This window comes from Camarhynchus parvulus, chromosome Z, assembly GCF_901933205.1.
Source record: "Camarhynchus parvulus chromosome Z, STF_HiC, whole genome shotgun sequence".
Lineage (NCBI taxonomy): Eukaryota > Metazoa > Chordata > Aves > Passeriformes > Thraupidae > Camarhynchus > Camarhynchus parvulus.
Window position 1 is genome coordinate 11,336,904 of NC_044601.1, and position 13,506 is coordinate 11,350,409.

Sequence of the window (13,506 nt, forward strand, 5' to 3'; positions counted from 1 at the left end):
CCTGGTGAAGGGTTGTCCCATGTACAGAATTTGTTTTACATTAAATGCTGACTCTTTTCTGGCAAGTCAGTGGCTGATGTTCCCCAGTCCTGCTCATACACCTGGCATTGTATTGGCAGTGATGCATGAGTACACAAATGTTTTTAGTAGAAATGCCTTTGCTGTTTGTGGCTCCTAGTACTCCACCAGTCTATTGACCAAGAGCTGTATTGTCTCGATAGTAAAAGCTGCCAGTGCAGAAGCTGCTAATGATCAAGATGAACCTCGGGAAGCTGGAAATTCTGATGCAGAAACAGAAGCAGATGGTGTGACAGCTGAGAAAGAAAATGAGGAATCTTTGGGCATTTCTGAACGAGCAGAAGAAGAGGTTGCATTAGAGCCAGCATTAGCAAAAAAGAAGAGAAAGAGGAAGAGAAAAGATGATCTTGAACAAGAAGTGGAGAATATTCCAGAAGAAGTACCTGTTTCTTCAAAAACTGCTGAAGAAGGGAAGTCCTCTAATAAAAGTAAGAGGCAAAAATGTTCACTTTCAAGTGTTCAAGTAGAAATTTTATAGAAAGTCATTGCGAACTTTAAAGTCAGAATTTGGTCTTTGATTTATGTTGTTGATCTGCCTTGTAGGAGGTTGTGGAACAATGTGTTTTAAAATCAGCTTTCATTATAAATCTAAACATACTTTGTTTTAGATAAGAATAGTTCTCTTAAATCTTAATACTTACATCTTTTCTAGTGAGATTTTAGTCTTATATTTACTCTTCTTCACCGTAGCTAGGATTTGATTATTGAAATTCCAAGATGTTTCCCAGAATGTCCAAACTGATTTAATTCTTATTAATGTCAGGGAAGAAAGTGATACATGATGCAAGCAGTGATGGTGATACTACCTGTAGAGAAGAAGCGGATTGTGCTATTGAAGGAAAGGAAAATGAGACTGCTGTTATAGAGGAAGAGAGAACAGAGTCCTGTTCACCAGTGAATAAGCAAATGGAGGGAGAAGGTGGTGTCAATTTATGCAGGTAATGTTTATAATGGAAAGCTTAGGCAAAACAAAAAAATAGCTTAAAGTTTTAATATTGGTTTTGTTTATTCATGATTACCACCATTTAACTGCCACTGAATGTGCAAATTTCTGAGAACTGTCCTGGGGTCTAGTAAGCTGTTTATGATTTATATGCTCAAAATATTCTCTGCCCTAATGGGCCGCCCTTGCAAAATTAATGTACATAATTACTAAAGTAATTTCCAAAAGTTATTTCATTTTTTAAGAGTGTTTAGGAAGACCATTGTTTATCCTAACTTCTAATATTTCTCCTGAAGCACGGGTTGATAATGTTGCTAAGTTGAGTTACTATATGCTTGGAATTTTTATCTGTAATCAAATTGTTCTTGTGGAAAAGGAATGATGCTTAGATTTTATTTATGCAGAATTTGGTTGAGATTCAAGCTTTTGGGTTCAGTTTTGGGAATACTTTTACTAAAAAGAAAGTGAATGCTTGATTATTAACCTCATTATATGTGAAAGTAGTAAATTGAAAAATTCATTATCATACTGTGAGTGCTGCTTCAGGATTTTGTGCGTTAATTTGTTGTATTTAGCTGCATTGTAGTTGTTTGTTGTTTTATACATATTCCCAGAAACTTCCATTTTCTTTAGTAGTTCATTAGAAGTATGTGAAGGGACAGTTACTTCCTTTGGACTCAACCTTGTTACGAAAGATCAGAGAAAAAAAACATTGGCATGCAGTTGTTTGTGTTAAAGTTTATTTTCTTAAAAGCAGTCAGTCTAGTATAATGAGATGAGATTTTTACATCATCTTATAATTGCATGGCAAAAGTACAAAAGTTGTTTTAAAGCTAATAATCTGCAAATATTAATAACATTTCATGAGATTCTCTGAAACATGGGTAGTTATTTAGTGTCAAAATTGCATTGTTTTTCTGTGCAGCTTCCTCTGTCTGTAAGCAGAAACACCGTTTTTTCTACAAGTACACTAATGTTCCTGTATGCTTTTATTTATTTCAGCCTTGAAGATAGCAATGATGTTATACTAGAAGCAGAACCTGCTAAATTGAGAACCAGAGATATTAGAGATCGTGCATCAGAGGAAAGCCAGATTCCAGAGTTATCAGTTTCAAATATTAGAAGCAAGGAAACAGAATGTGTAGAAACTACAGAATCAAAGGTATTACTATTTTTTCATGTAGTTCATCTCAAGATCTTGCCCTTGATCATTAAAAGTGGTTTGTAAATCAAAGCCATTTTTGGATTGTTTTTGTGATGTTTTCACCATCAAGTGGAAAACAATCAACAGGCCTAAGAAAATCATCAATGTCATATCTTGTGGGCTTAATTGGCTGTCCATTAACCTAAATGTATTCAGAGAGTATACTGTGCAGGCCTGACTTACCTCATAGACAATTTAAACAGCTGAACAGTTGAATTGTTCAAAAGTGAATGACTACAATATGAATAGCTAGAGCTTGGAGCAGGATTTTGCTGGCATATGCTTGCTGGCATATGCTTACTGGCACGGTGTTGCAAACTGATTTGAGTGGAACGCACATTGGGTTGTTTGTGCTGCTCCATCAGTGATCTAGATAACGGAGCAGAGTGTAACCTCAGCAAGTTTACAGATTAGGCAAATCTAGAAGGAATTGCTTCCCAAGGGCAGAGACATCCAAAGGTTATATTGGCCTCCAGAGGGACCTGGAGAGTCTGGAGAAGTGGGCTACGGGAACCTCAGGAAGTTCAGCACGGGGAGATGCAGAGTCCTGCACAAGGGGATGAGCAACCCGAGGCACCAGTGCATGCTGCAAGCCACTGTGGTGGAAAGCAGCTTTGCAGAAAAGAGCCTGGCTGTCCTGGTGGTCTCTGAGTTAAACATGAAGCAGGAGAAGTGCTGTGGCTGCACAAACAGTGAATGGTGACCTGGGCTGCAGCAGGAGAAGTGTTGCCAGCAGGCCAAGGGAGGTGATCCTTGCCCCTTGTTCAGCACTGATGAAGCCACACCTGGAGGACTGACCAGTTCAGGGCTCCCTGGTAGGAGAGACCTGGAGGCACTGGAGACAGCCCCTCAAAGGGTCACACTGACGGTAAACGGCTGGAAGCATCTCTCCTGTGACAAAAAGCTGAAGGAGCAGGAACTGTTCAACCTGGAGAGAAAGCTCAGAGGGAGCCTTCTCTGAAGGATCTGAAGAGATCCCTCTTCAGCAGTTCCACAAAAAACCCAAGGGAGGCCACAAACAGGACAGATCCAGGCTCTTTCCAGGGGTGCCCAGTGCCCAGAGACAATGGGCAAACACTGCAAGACAGGAGGTTCCTTCTGAGCACCAGGAAATCCTCTTTCACTGTGAGGGTTACCAAGCACTGGCACAGGCTGCCCAGAGAGACTGTGGAGTCTCTATCCTTGGCGAGATTGAGAAGCTGTCTGGACACAGTACTGGGCAACCAGCTCCGGATGCCTTGATGTACTGGTTTTACGTGGCCTGGTTTTGGTAGCAAGGGGCTAGAGGGGTGGCTTCTGTGAGAAGCTGCTGGAAGCTTCTTCCATGCCCAGTAGAGCCAATCCCTGGTCGCTCCAAAGATGTTCATGCCACTGGCCAAGGCTGGGCCAATTAAAAATGATGGTTACGCCTCTGTGACCACATACTTAAGAAGAACTGAAAACAAAAAGTGTTTGCAGAGCTGTAATTGCAATCAGAGAAGAACAGAGAGAGAACATGTGAGAAGAACAACTCTGCAGACACCAAGATTAGTGGAGAAGGAGGAGCAGGAGCTGCTCCAGGCACTGGAGCTGAGATTCCCCTGCAGGCCATGGTGCAGCCCATGGTGGAGCAACTGTGCCCCTGCAGCCTGTGGGGATTCACAGGGATGCAGAGATCCACCTGCACCCCATGGAGATGCCCATGCTGGAGCAGGTGGATGCCTGGAGGAGGCTGTGACCCTGTGGGAGACCCATGGAGAGAGGGGCCCTTGAAGGGCTGCACTCCGTGGAAGAGTGACTGCAGCAGTTTGAGGGGGACTGGTGCCCATGGGATGGAGCCAGGTCAGAGAAGCTCATGGAGAGCTGTCTCCCATGGGAGGGACCCCAGGTGCAGCAGGAGAATGACTCCTCTCCCTGGGCAGTGGGAGCAGCCTCGAGTGATGAACTGACCATAACTCCCATTGCCTGTTTTCTTGCACTGCTGGCGTAGGAGGTAGAGCTGGAAGCAGGGAGAGGTGGGGGGAACGTATTCTTAAGGATTTCTTTTACTTCTCATTATCCTGCTCTGATTTTGTTAGTAATAAATTCATTTGGTATTTCTAAGTTGAGCCTGTTTTGCCTCTGATGGTGTTTAGTGAGTGATCTCTCTCCTGGTCCTTATCTCCAGCTGTGAACCCTGCCTTAAATTTTCTCTTGTCTGTTCATCTGCAGAGAGGAGTGAGTGAGCAGCTTTGGTGGGTGACTAGCATCTGGCCCAGGTTAACCCATTACAGTTGATCGGGGGGTTGGACCAGAGGATCTCTAGTAGACCCTTCCACTCTCAACCACTGTGGAAATCTTGTTTCTGATTTTTGTTACATTACCGTAGAAGATCATCTAAGTTTATTGTTTCTTTCCTACGACATCTCTCCCTCAGAGTGAAGATATACATCACTCACAAAAACCAGATGGAAAGCAGAGTGCATCAGAATGTGGTTCACAGTCTGAAATCATGTAAGTATAACTATTTTACCTTGCGGTGGCACTTGAACTAAACCTGTATCTACTCAATTTGAATGTAGTACCAATTGACCATAGCAGGTTGAACCAGTCGTGAGATCGTGATGGCTTGTTTTCCATATTCAGTGAAGCTTTTTGGTAGAAATTTTGATTGCTCAGTAGTAATCCATTAGCTAAGATCTAAATCGTAGGTAGGAATAGGGAGAAGGACTTAGCTAAACTTTGAGAAAAAAGCCCTAACCTTTCTGCAGCCAGCAAAGCAAGAGAATGATGAAATTCTGCCACATTGTGGGTAAAGCTTGGCTGTGAAATTTAATTTTTGGTTTTTTAATAGAAGGGCCTCACTGAATTCTTTGACATTCATAGTTGTCCATGAGAGCTTATTAGCTGTACACGTCACATGTATGTGTATTTCTTCTTTCCTATTTGGAAACTGTTCCTCTTTGGAACTTGGTGCAAGCTTCTAAGATAGAAGATACTCCAAAATGTCTCTGTCTTATCTGTACTCCTTTATGAAGTTAATTTTGGTGACTGTTTCTTATCCTGAGAAATCTTATAAGAAGTAGTCTGTGCCTAAGGTTTCCATTTTTGCATGATCTTCAACTTATTTCATGATGCAGTTTTTTAAAGGTAGTTTAGAGATGAGGTACTAATTAATGCTAAGTTGGTTTTCATACTTCTATCTTTCCCTTTTTGAAGGGCAGCTCACTGTTATGATAAAGACTGTCAAAGCTTTATTTGTCCTGTTCTAGGGAGAATATAAGAAAAGGTAGTAGTTCTCAATCTGAAGATAATTGATAAGATGTAGGGCTGTGTCTGTGTGTGAATCCCAGGACATGCCATTGCAGTGGTTAAGGACAAAGACAGTGATGTACATACCCTATTCTTCAGTAAGATGTGGATGCTGGCAGTAGGACAAGGTATTTGAAAAAACGTTTGGTTTTCCATGACTGAGATAGCTTTGAAAGGGGATGGGGGGACAGAAGAGGCAGATGCAAAACATTGTATATAGGGTGGATTTATATTATTTCTATATAAAATTAATTACACTGACATGAATTGTGAATCTCGAGGAGAAAAAATATTCCTATTTATTTAATAGCAGGAAATGATTCCTTTTAAGTATTTTGAAGTAGATTCCACTGAAAGCCAGCAAAGTTAAGGTTTATTTGATGCTCTTTTCATAACTTTGTAGCATGTCTTTTAATATCAGAAAGATGCAATGGGGTTTTTTTCTGTTTATTGTCTTGATGCATGCAGTGTCTTGACCCGTGCAGTCTGTGATGGTCTTGAGGTACATCTTGAACCATATAAGACTTTCTCTTTGGTAATAAAGTATATCACCTTTCTTTGTGTCATAAGGAAAACTGAAAAGTCAGCAGATAGAAGGCGCTTGCAAAGACCTAAACCAAATTTAATGAGATCATCTGGAAGGAAGGAGACAGCAACACAAGACAAAATGGAAGCCAAAACTTCTTCTCCAATTCTTGCAAATGATGGTGAAAAGGTCAGAAAGAGGAATGTTATTTAGTGTGTTGTTCTTGATACTGCATCTGTTTTGCTCAATGGGGATACTGTAGGCCAGCCACAGAAATAACATTTTGGGAACTGCTACTATGATACTTGCACACTTGTCAAAGAGTAATATTCCTTGCCTCAGTTGCAGTGCTCTGAAGAGGAGAGTAGAAGAAAACATAATGAAGCCACAGAAGTAGAAAACAGGGATTTGGATACTGCATCTCAGTAAGTATTGAGATCACTTTTCCAGTCTCCTGGTATGAACTGACTGTAACTGTTGTTTATTCCATATAGTTCTCCTTGAAAAAGATAGCAATAACTGTGAAGCTTTAATGTAAATTTCAAAATTGACTTTAGCATTTTTTGGAGGATATCAGGTGGTACTAAAATAGAAGGTATATACTTCTTTTCTGGAAAGTTGATGAAGGTATTGAAGTACCAGCAATGCCTGTAATTTGAGAGGGTGAGAGTGATAACTATGGCTTTGTTTTCCTGCCAGCCTCAGTTATCAGGTAATGGCTCTGCTTCTGGTGCTTGCAGAAGCAGCTGTGACATGCAGTCTAGTTAAATTCCTCACCTGTGTGACAAATTAATTTCTTTTTAATGCATAGATAAATGCACTGTAAGACTAAACAAAGCTTGTTTCTTATGTGAAGCAGCTTCCATAAGTTTGGGCAAATCTTTCTGAAGACAACAAAATTCAAGTAAAGAAATCTGTGCAAGACTGTATGGTATTTATAGGCTTGAATATTATGGAGTAAATGTTGTTATTGTGGATCCTTTGTGCAGAGAACCTGAAAAAACTGCAGTTGCAAAGACAATAGTTAGAGGATATCGACAGAGATTTAAACCTAATGTTACAAGCGCATCTGGAAGGAAAGAAGAGCCTGAAAAAGATCCAGGAAATGATAAAATATCCCATCTACAGCTTAGGGGAGAAACTGAGAAGGTATTTAGTAAAGTAACATAACTGAAGATAATAAGCTGCTGGGTACAACAGTAATGTTATCTTTTTTTCTTTACTTTTTTTGCTCCTGAGTATGAACAGGAATTAGCCACTTATTTAACCTGCTTTCAGTGGTAGTGTGGTACTGCTTAGTAACCTCAGCTATGGTAAGATGTTGTTACACAAACAGCAGATACCAATAGTCTTTCATGTCCTGCAGCACTTACAACTTCAGGTGTTTGCTGTGGTTTCTACTGCACCTGTCTGACTGAGAAATTTATCCTGTAATTGTTTGTGTCTCATAAGCAATCTATTTTGTCTCCTCTTACGAACAGTTACTTGGTTGGTTAGGTGATGCTGTACTTTATGAATGTAAGACAGTTCATGTCATAATACTCTGTTTTTGTTCAGAATAATGACCGTGGTAGTAGATCTGATGATACCAGTGAAGATACTGCAGAAAAAGATGGCAATGTCCTGGAGACCATGTCTCGGTAAGTATGAGAAAAATAAGAAGATAAGCACTGCTGTCCTGCAATTTACCATTCTTGTCACTTCTGGTAGTATTTTGTAGTGTGGTAATTATAGAAGTTTTTGAAGAAGCTTCTGCGCTACAGAAATTGAGGGCAAAATAGAAATCTTCATTAATTTATTAAACATTTATTAAGCATTTTCATTTTTAAAGTTGTACTTTTAAATTATAAGTCAGTCATGTAAATGTAAAAAAGCTGAAAATTTAGTCCCGCAATAACTAAAATAAGCCTTAGCTATTCACTTTTAATACTAAAATGCTTCCATTTCAGTGGTTAAGTATTTAAACAATAGGAGTAAGCGTACTTAAAGTGTAGTTAAGTGTTAGATGTCAAATAAGAGGAAGAAAAAATTTCAATATGTGCAATGTAATGCACATATTTATTAAGTGTTGCATTTTTCTTCAGTGAAGTGGCAGCTGTAGTGTAAAAGGAATAATATGTTTTATAGAAGGGATTGTAAAAAATAAAAACCGAAAAAAGCCAACTTTCCCCAAATACTTCTCTGCAAAAAAATTCCTAAAACAACCTAAACCAAGAAGAGAAATAAAAATCCAAAACCTCAAGCTCATCTTTTAAAGGGAGATACTTGAGGAGGATCAGTGGAGATAAAGTGGGTGTGATAATCTACCAGAAAAAAATTTTCAGTTACTTTCATTAACCTGCTCGGCGACTTGATGCTCAGTGTAAAAAGTTGTAGGAGAATCTGACCATTCTAGTGATGCACTACTGATACTTTTACATTAATAAGATAAAAAAATTATTTTTGTATTTTCTGAATTCACTGAATTTTACATATTTTTAAACTCTTTATTAAATTAGGTCCATCTGCCTCTAGACTAGATAGGAACACCAAGAGCTCCATTATGGATCAGAAAAAGGTCTCTCTACTGTCATATCCTGTCACCAATGGGAAGAGGACAATAGCAGGGCAAGCATAAGTTTAAACTCTCAGTCCCAGCAGATACACTTCCAATTTTATTCTTTCAGGAAGCTAGTAATACATTTTAGTAAGTGTATGTTAATAACTGTTTAAAAGAAAGGGAGGGGAAAAAAAGCATCTGTTCTCCAAGTCTCCTCCCACTTTCAGATGTGATATGTACTTCAGGGATCATATATGTTTTTCCAGGTCTAATGAAACAGGTGGTTTAAAAGAAGATAGCAAACAGATTGTATTGAATCAAACACCTCTAAAAAGAGGTAGAATACAGAGACCAAAACCAAATCTAGGAAGAAATACTGCAAGGCAAAAAGAACTGATAGATGAAAAAGATCCTGAAGAGGAGACAACAGAAGGTGGAGAAGCAGAAAAAGGTATCACACACCATCGAGATGAAAACAATTATCCCTGCCTCAAAAGTGTAAGTTTCTTGAGCAATTGCTTATGCACGCTGTTTTGTTGGGTCCTTAATAGAAGCCTTGGTAACAAAGACCTAGGTACATACTCCATAATTTGTAGGGATAGGCTTTGCATCTTTATTTATTATTTCAGAATAAACTAAATTTGTAGTCATAAAATTTCCTCATTTTTGCACTTGGTTTCTGTTTTCCATGGTGTTAAGTTTAAGTGCAGTCAGCAACCAAGTACCAGCTCACTTGCTCACTGCCCCACCAGCAGAACTGGAGACAGAGCTGGAAGGGTAAAAGCTGGAAAACAGGGGCTGAGATAAACCCCTGAGTGCTGGATAACCCTGAGTAAGGTTTAGTACGGAAAGCAGAAGCTACACTCATGTGCAGAGCATAACCAGAAACTCTTCTAGTACTTCCCATGAAAAGGCAGGTGTTCAGTCACTTCCAGGAGAGCTGGGCTTCATCACACATAATGGTTACTTGGGAAGACAAAATCCACTTCCCCCAGTTTGTATGCTGAGCTGCCTGTCCGTGACTCAGAAGGACGTGGAATATCCCTTTGGTCAGTTTGGGTTATCTGCCCTGACTGTGTCCCCTCCCATCCTTCCATACCCCCTCAGCTTCCTCTCCAGCTTGGCAATATGAAAAGCAGAAAAGGCCTTGGCTCCATGTAAGCCCTGCTCAGCAATAATTAAAACATCTCTGTGTTATCAGGCCTGTGTGCAGCATAAACCCAAACCACAGCCCCACACTTAACACTGTGAATAAAGCTAACTCTACCTTAATCAAAACCAGCATACATGGAAATGGAATGTATCTGACTTGGTTGTATTGTGATACCACATCTGCAAAGAAAAAATGCCTTGGAAGAAGAACCACTTAAAAGAGAAAGTATAAAGAAAAAGAACTTTTTACTTTTATAGTAGAAACTGATACTAGTTGGATGACAAGAAGCAAGAGAAATCTTAGTGTTTCTGTAGAAAATATTTAAACTTTTTCATTTTCTTCCTGCTCTCCTAGAAGAGAAATTGAGTAAATATTTCATCTTAACAGAGTGGAACTTTTATTCATTTTAGGATTTAACAGTTTATGAAGGCACTCAGCTATCCAGTGTGACATTAGAAGATGTTTCTGCAGATTCTGAGATGAACTCAAATAGAAGCCAGTGTTTCCAAGAAAAGTCATCAGAAGCAGAAAACAATGAAAATGAAAACAGATTGTCAGATGTTTCCAAACTGGTTTCAGATTCTAGTACAGGGTAAGGTTATTTCACTTCATTTGAGAGAGGGAATGGTTCGAAGCTATCAGTATCTCTAGGTATTATACCATATTGCATTCAACTTTGGCATTACAAACAAGTTTTATATATATATATAAATACATATTTATCAAGACAATCAAGACAGTACAAGACTTTAACTAACAAAACCCAAGAGGTTGAAAGCATTAAATTGATATGCTGTTGGATGTTAATTTGATCTTTGGACTATTGGCCTAATTTTCAAAAAAGTGCACTTTTCTAATGTTCAGTCCCTGTGATTTTCTTCTCCATGTTGGTCTCCACAGTGCATCCTAGTGTGCTTTTATAGATCCTTGAGTACAGGGTCTGGTTTCCTATTAAAGTGCCTCCTAAAAAAATAGTCAACCACAGGTATTCTGTAAGTCTTCTGGGTGGTTTTAAACATGATTAGAAGAAGGTATTGGTAAAATGTATGTATCATGGTAAAATGTCTCAGCTTGTCTTCCAGGTCTCAAGTGGAAGGGGCAGTTAACTTCTTTGCTTATCTATTTATAAGATACAGAGTCATTTAGTCATGATCGCTATGTTTTTATTGGCTCTTTTTTCCTGTCACTAATGTTGTTATTGCTCTGAGAGCTGTATACAAGGATGCCATATTGTCCCATGTCTTTGATTGTTCTTTTGCTTGTTTTTGCAGGGAATCTCATCCTCAGAAGGAAGAGGAGAAAACTGTTGTATCATCTGCTAGACTACTGAGGGCGCGATTCCAGAGACCAAAGCCAAATTTAAGAATACCTAGTAGAAAGGAAGTTCTGGATGTAAATAGTAAAGGTGCATTGCAGAAAGATACCAACAAGAGAGAAAGTTTGATGCAGTGTGATAGTGAATGTAGCATCCCTCCTGACACCCATGTAAGGCTTTTATTTTTTTCCTTTAATTATATTTGAGCTTTTGTTTTTGTGAAATGAAGTAGTGATGATTTTTAAAAATACAAAGTTAAGTTTTTGAAACAATTTTTTCAAAAGCTTAAATTTTCTACCTTAAAACTTGTGTACTTTTCACTTGGTCATTTGTGAGGAGAAGATGACTCACATATGATGGTATGATGAATCTCTTGTTACATGTCCAGATGTCTTTCTGACCCAAAGTGGCATTATAGAGATGACAGGGAAGAAAAAAAAGTATTAATAGAAGATGGCAGAGATTTCAGGCTTTTTTGTCTTAAATAAAAAAGTATGTATTTGTCCTGGAAAGACTGGGAAATCATTAGTGAGCAGTTACAGAGTAGTTTGTAGGAGAGTGCAAAAAAAACTCTGAATTTTTCAGAGAGTGGTGAATACCAAACTTCATAGACATCATAAACTTTCCTTTTGGTTTATTATTACAGCTTTTTCTGGTTCTTGTGTTTATATTTTTTCAGAAAGCAGGAAAATGTGAAGCCTTAAATGCGCTAGAATCCTTGGGAAAGGAGAAGTCAGTTTGCTCTCAGGAGATTTCTGAGAGGCCAAGTTGTAAGTCCCCAAAAACATTTTCAAGATCAGAGGATAGTGGACTGGAGTTCTGCCTATCTGAAATTAGCCAAGATGACATTTCTACTACTATTGCAGGGTAAGGGCTTATCTACTTTTGATCCTTGACTTTAACAATGAAAGAATTTTACAAGGAAATCATTGTGCCAGTGGATTGCCATCTGGCAAACATGAAAATACTGCACAAAATTTCCATTCTCATAGTTTAACATCAGTGATACTACAATTTCAGTAGCTTCTATGCTAAGCATGACATTAATGAGCATTCACTTTATAACTGTTTCATTATCTGAAAGACTGGATTAATTTCATGTAAGCAGGGAAATACTAGTTTGCTTATCAGAGAAACCATGTGAAAACTGCTTTGGTTTTATAGCAACAAGTAGTCAGTAAGTTAGTTAATTCTGTTGTTGGAAGTATTTAGAAGACCAGTGCTTCAAAATTTTCGCTGGAACAAATTGTCGTTTGTAATTTAAACTCAGCTGAACTTTTAGTTCACAAGATTTCTTCTCAAAACTCTGTGTTTTTTGTGTGTAATACTAATGGACCTGTGTTTGTGTTTGTACTAAGTTTTGGATTTTTTTTTTCTGTCTTAACTTTGCATTGATGACGCAAACAGCACTCAAGAAGAACATCAATATGCACCTCTCCCACCTATTCAGCTGGCACAGAACAAGACGTACAAGCCAAACTTGGTAAGAACTATTGGAAAGAAGGAGTTACAAATATCAGAAAATGAGAGCAAGAAAAAGCCTGAAGCAGAGCAAAAAGATGAGTTTGACAATACTGTCATGGTAAGCCTTAATAAGAGTAAGGTTTTGCCTTCAAAGTTGGTTTGAAGTGCATGTTCACTTTTATGAAATGAAATGAAAACATTGAAGTTGCATTGCCTGAAGCTGAGACAATATATTAAATTAAAAAAATTCCCAAACCCTGCTAAGCTGAGGTATTGTAGGTATGAAATCAGTGAGGTCTACAACTTGAACTATTAATTCTTTTTTTTACAAATTATCTGCTTTTGATTGAATTGCAGGATGGGAAAAAATGTACATTTATACAAACTCTAGAATAAAAATACATAAGAATTACCTTTTTTTCTCATTTCATCTTTCCTGTTTGGATAAATCAAGTCTGAGTTGAGCAATCTAGTATAGTGAAGGCAGAAGACGGCTATTTTTATGAAAAAAGGGATTTTATTAATTTGCTAATCTTTAACTGGCTTCATCACTACAATACCTGATGATACTCCTCTATTTCATACAAGTAAATGACACTGTGTATCCCCACGAACACTTTACTAGGGACTTGTAAAAGATGTGGAAATCCTTGAAAGCCATTTACAGTGTGATGTGCTCTCTCTAACTGTTTTGTGGGTTGCACATGAGTCATGTCGTGGATGTAGGGGTATCTATGTTGCCTTAGATTTGGAATACAGCTAAATTCTGCAAGTGTGACTGATGTTTTGGAGTGGTTATAGCTGGTTTTGTTATTGAGCCTATGAGAAGTACTTGTGTCCTGCATTCATCTCTCATCTCCCATCAGTGCCACAGTCAGCTCACCCCTAGCTGGGATAGTTCCTTGTGGTTTGGCTTTGGCTGCTTTGGACCTAAGGCCTGTGAACCATGCACATGCATCTGCTCTGTACTGGGCAAATCTGTAGAACCAGAGCAGGTCTGATGCTCCTCTTTAC

The 13,506-nt window shown here is 38.6% G+C and overlaps 1 protein-coding gene across 3 annotated transcripts in view; it reads left to right on the plus strand.

The window, feature by feature from the left end:
• The window catches only part of BDP1 (B double prime 1, subunit of RNA polymerase III transcription initiation factor IIIB), a 52,584-nt gene that overhangs the window by 12,566 nt on the left and 26,512 nt on the right, over nucleotides 1-13,506 (plus strand). Inside the window, exons 10-22 of one of the 3 annotated variants that reach the window (XM_030968316.1) lie at nucleotides 222-506; nucleotides 842-1,016; nucleotides 2,024-2,183; nucleotides 4,621-4,697; nucleotides 6,066-6,210; nucleotides 6,364-6,446; nucleotides 7,011-7,170; nucleotides 7,579-7,661; nucleotides 8,827-9,058; nucleotides 10,124-10,305; nucleotides 10,985-11,198; nucleotides 11,708-11,895; nucleotides 12,436-12,511. In XM_030968316.1, the coding sequence (XP_030824176.1) occupies nucleotides 222-506; nucleotides 842-1,016; nucleotides 2,024-2,183; nucleotides 4,621-4,697; nucleotides 6,066-6,210; nucleotides 6,364-6,446; nucleotides 7,011-7,170; nucleotides 7,579-7,661; nucleotides 8,827-9,058; nucleotides 10,124-10,305; nucleotides 10,985-11,198; nucleotides 11,708-11,895; nucleotides 12,436-12,511 (2,060 nt within the window). Of the gene's footprint in view, nucleotides 1-221; nucleotides 507-841; nucleotides 1,017-2,023; nucleotides 2,184-4,620; nucleotides 4,698-6,065; nucleotides 6,211-6,363; nucleotides 6,447-7,010; nucleotides 7,171-7,578; nucleotides 7,662-8,826; nucleotides 9,059-10,123; nucleotides 10,306-10,984; nucleotides 11,199-11,707; nucleotides 11,896-12,435; nucleotides 12,611-13,506 lie in introns of all 3 variants that reach the window. The other 2 variants (XM_030968315.1, XM_030968314.1) reach the window with 2 other exon arrangements.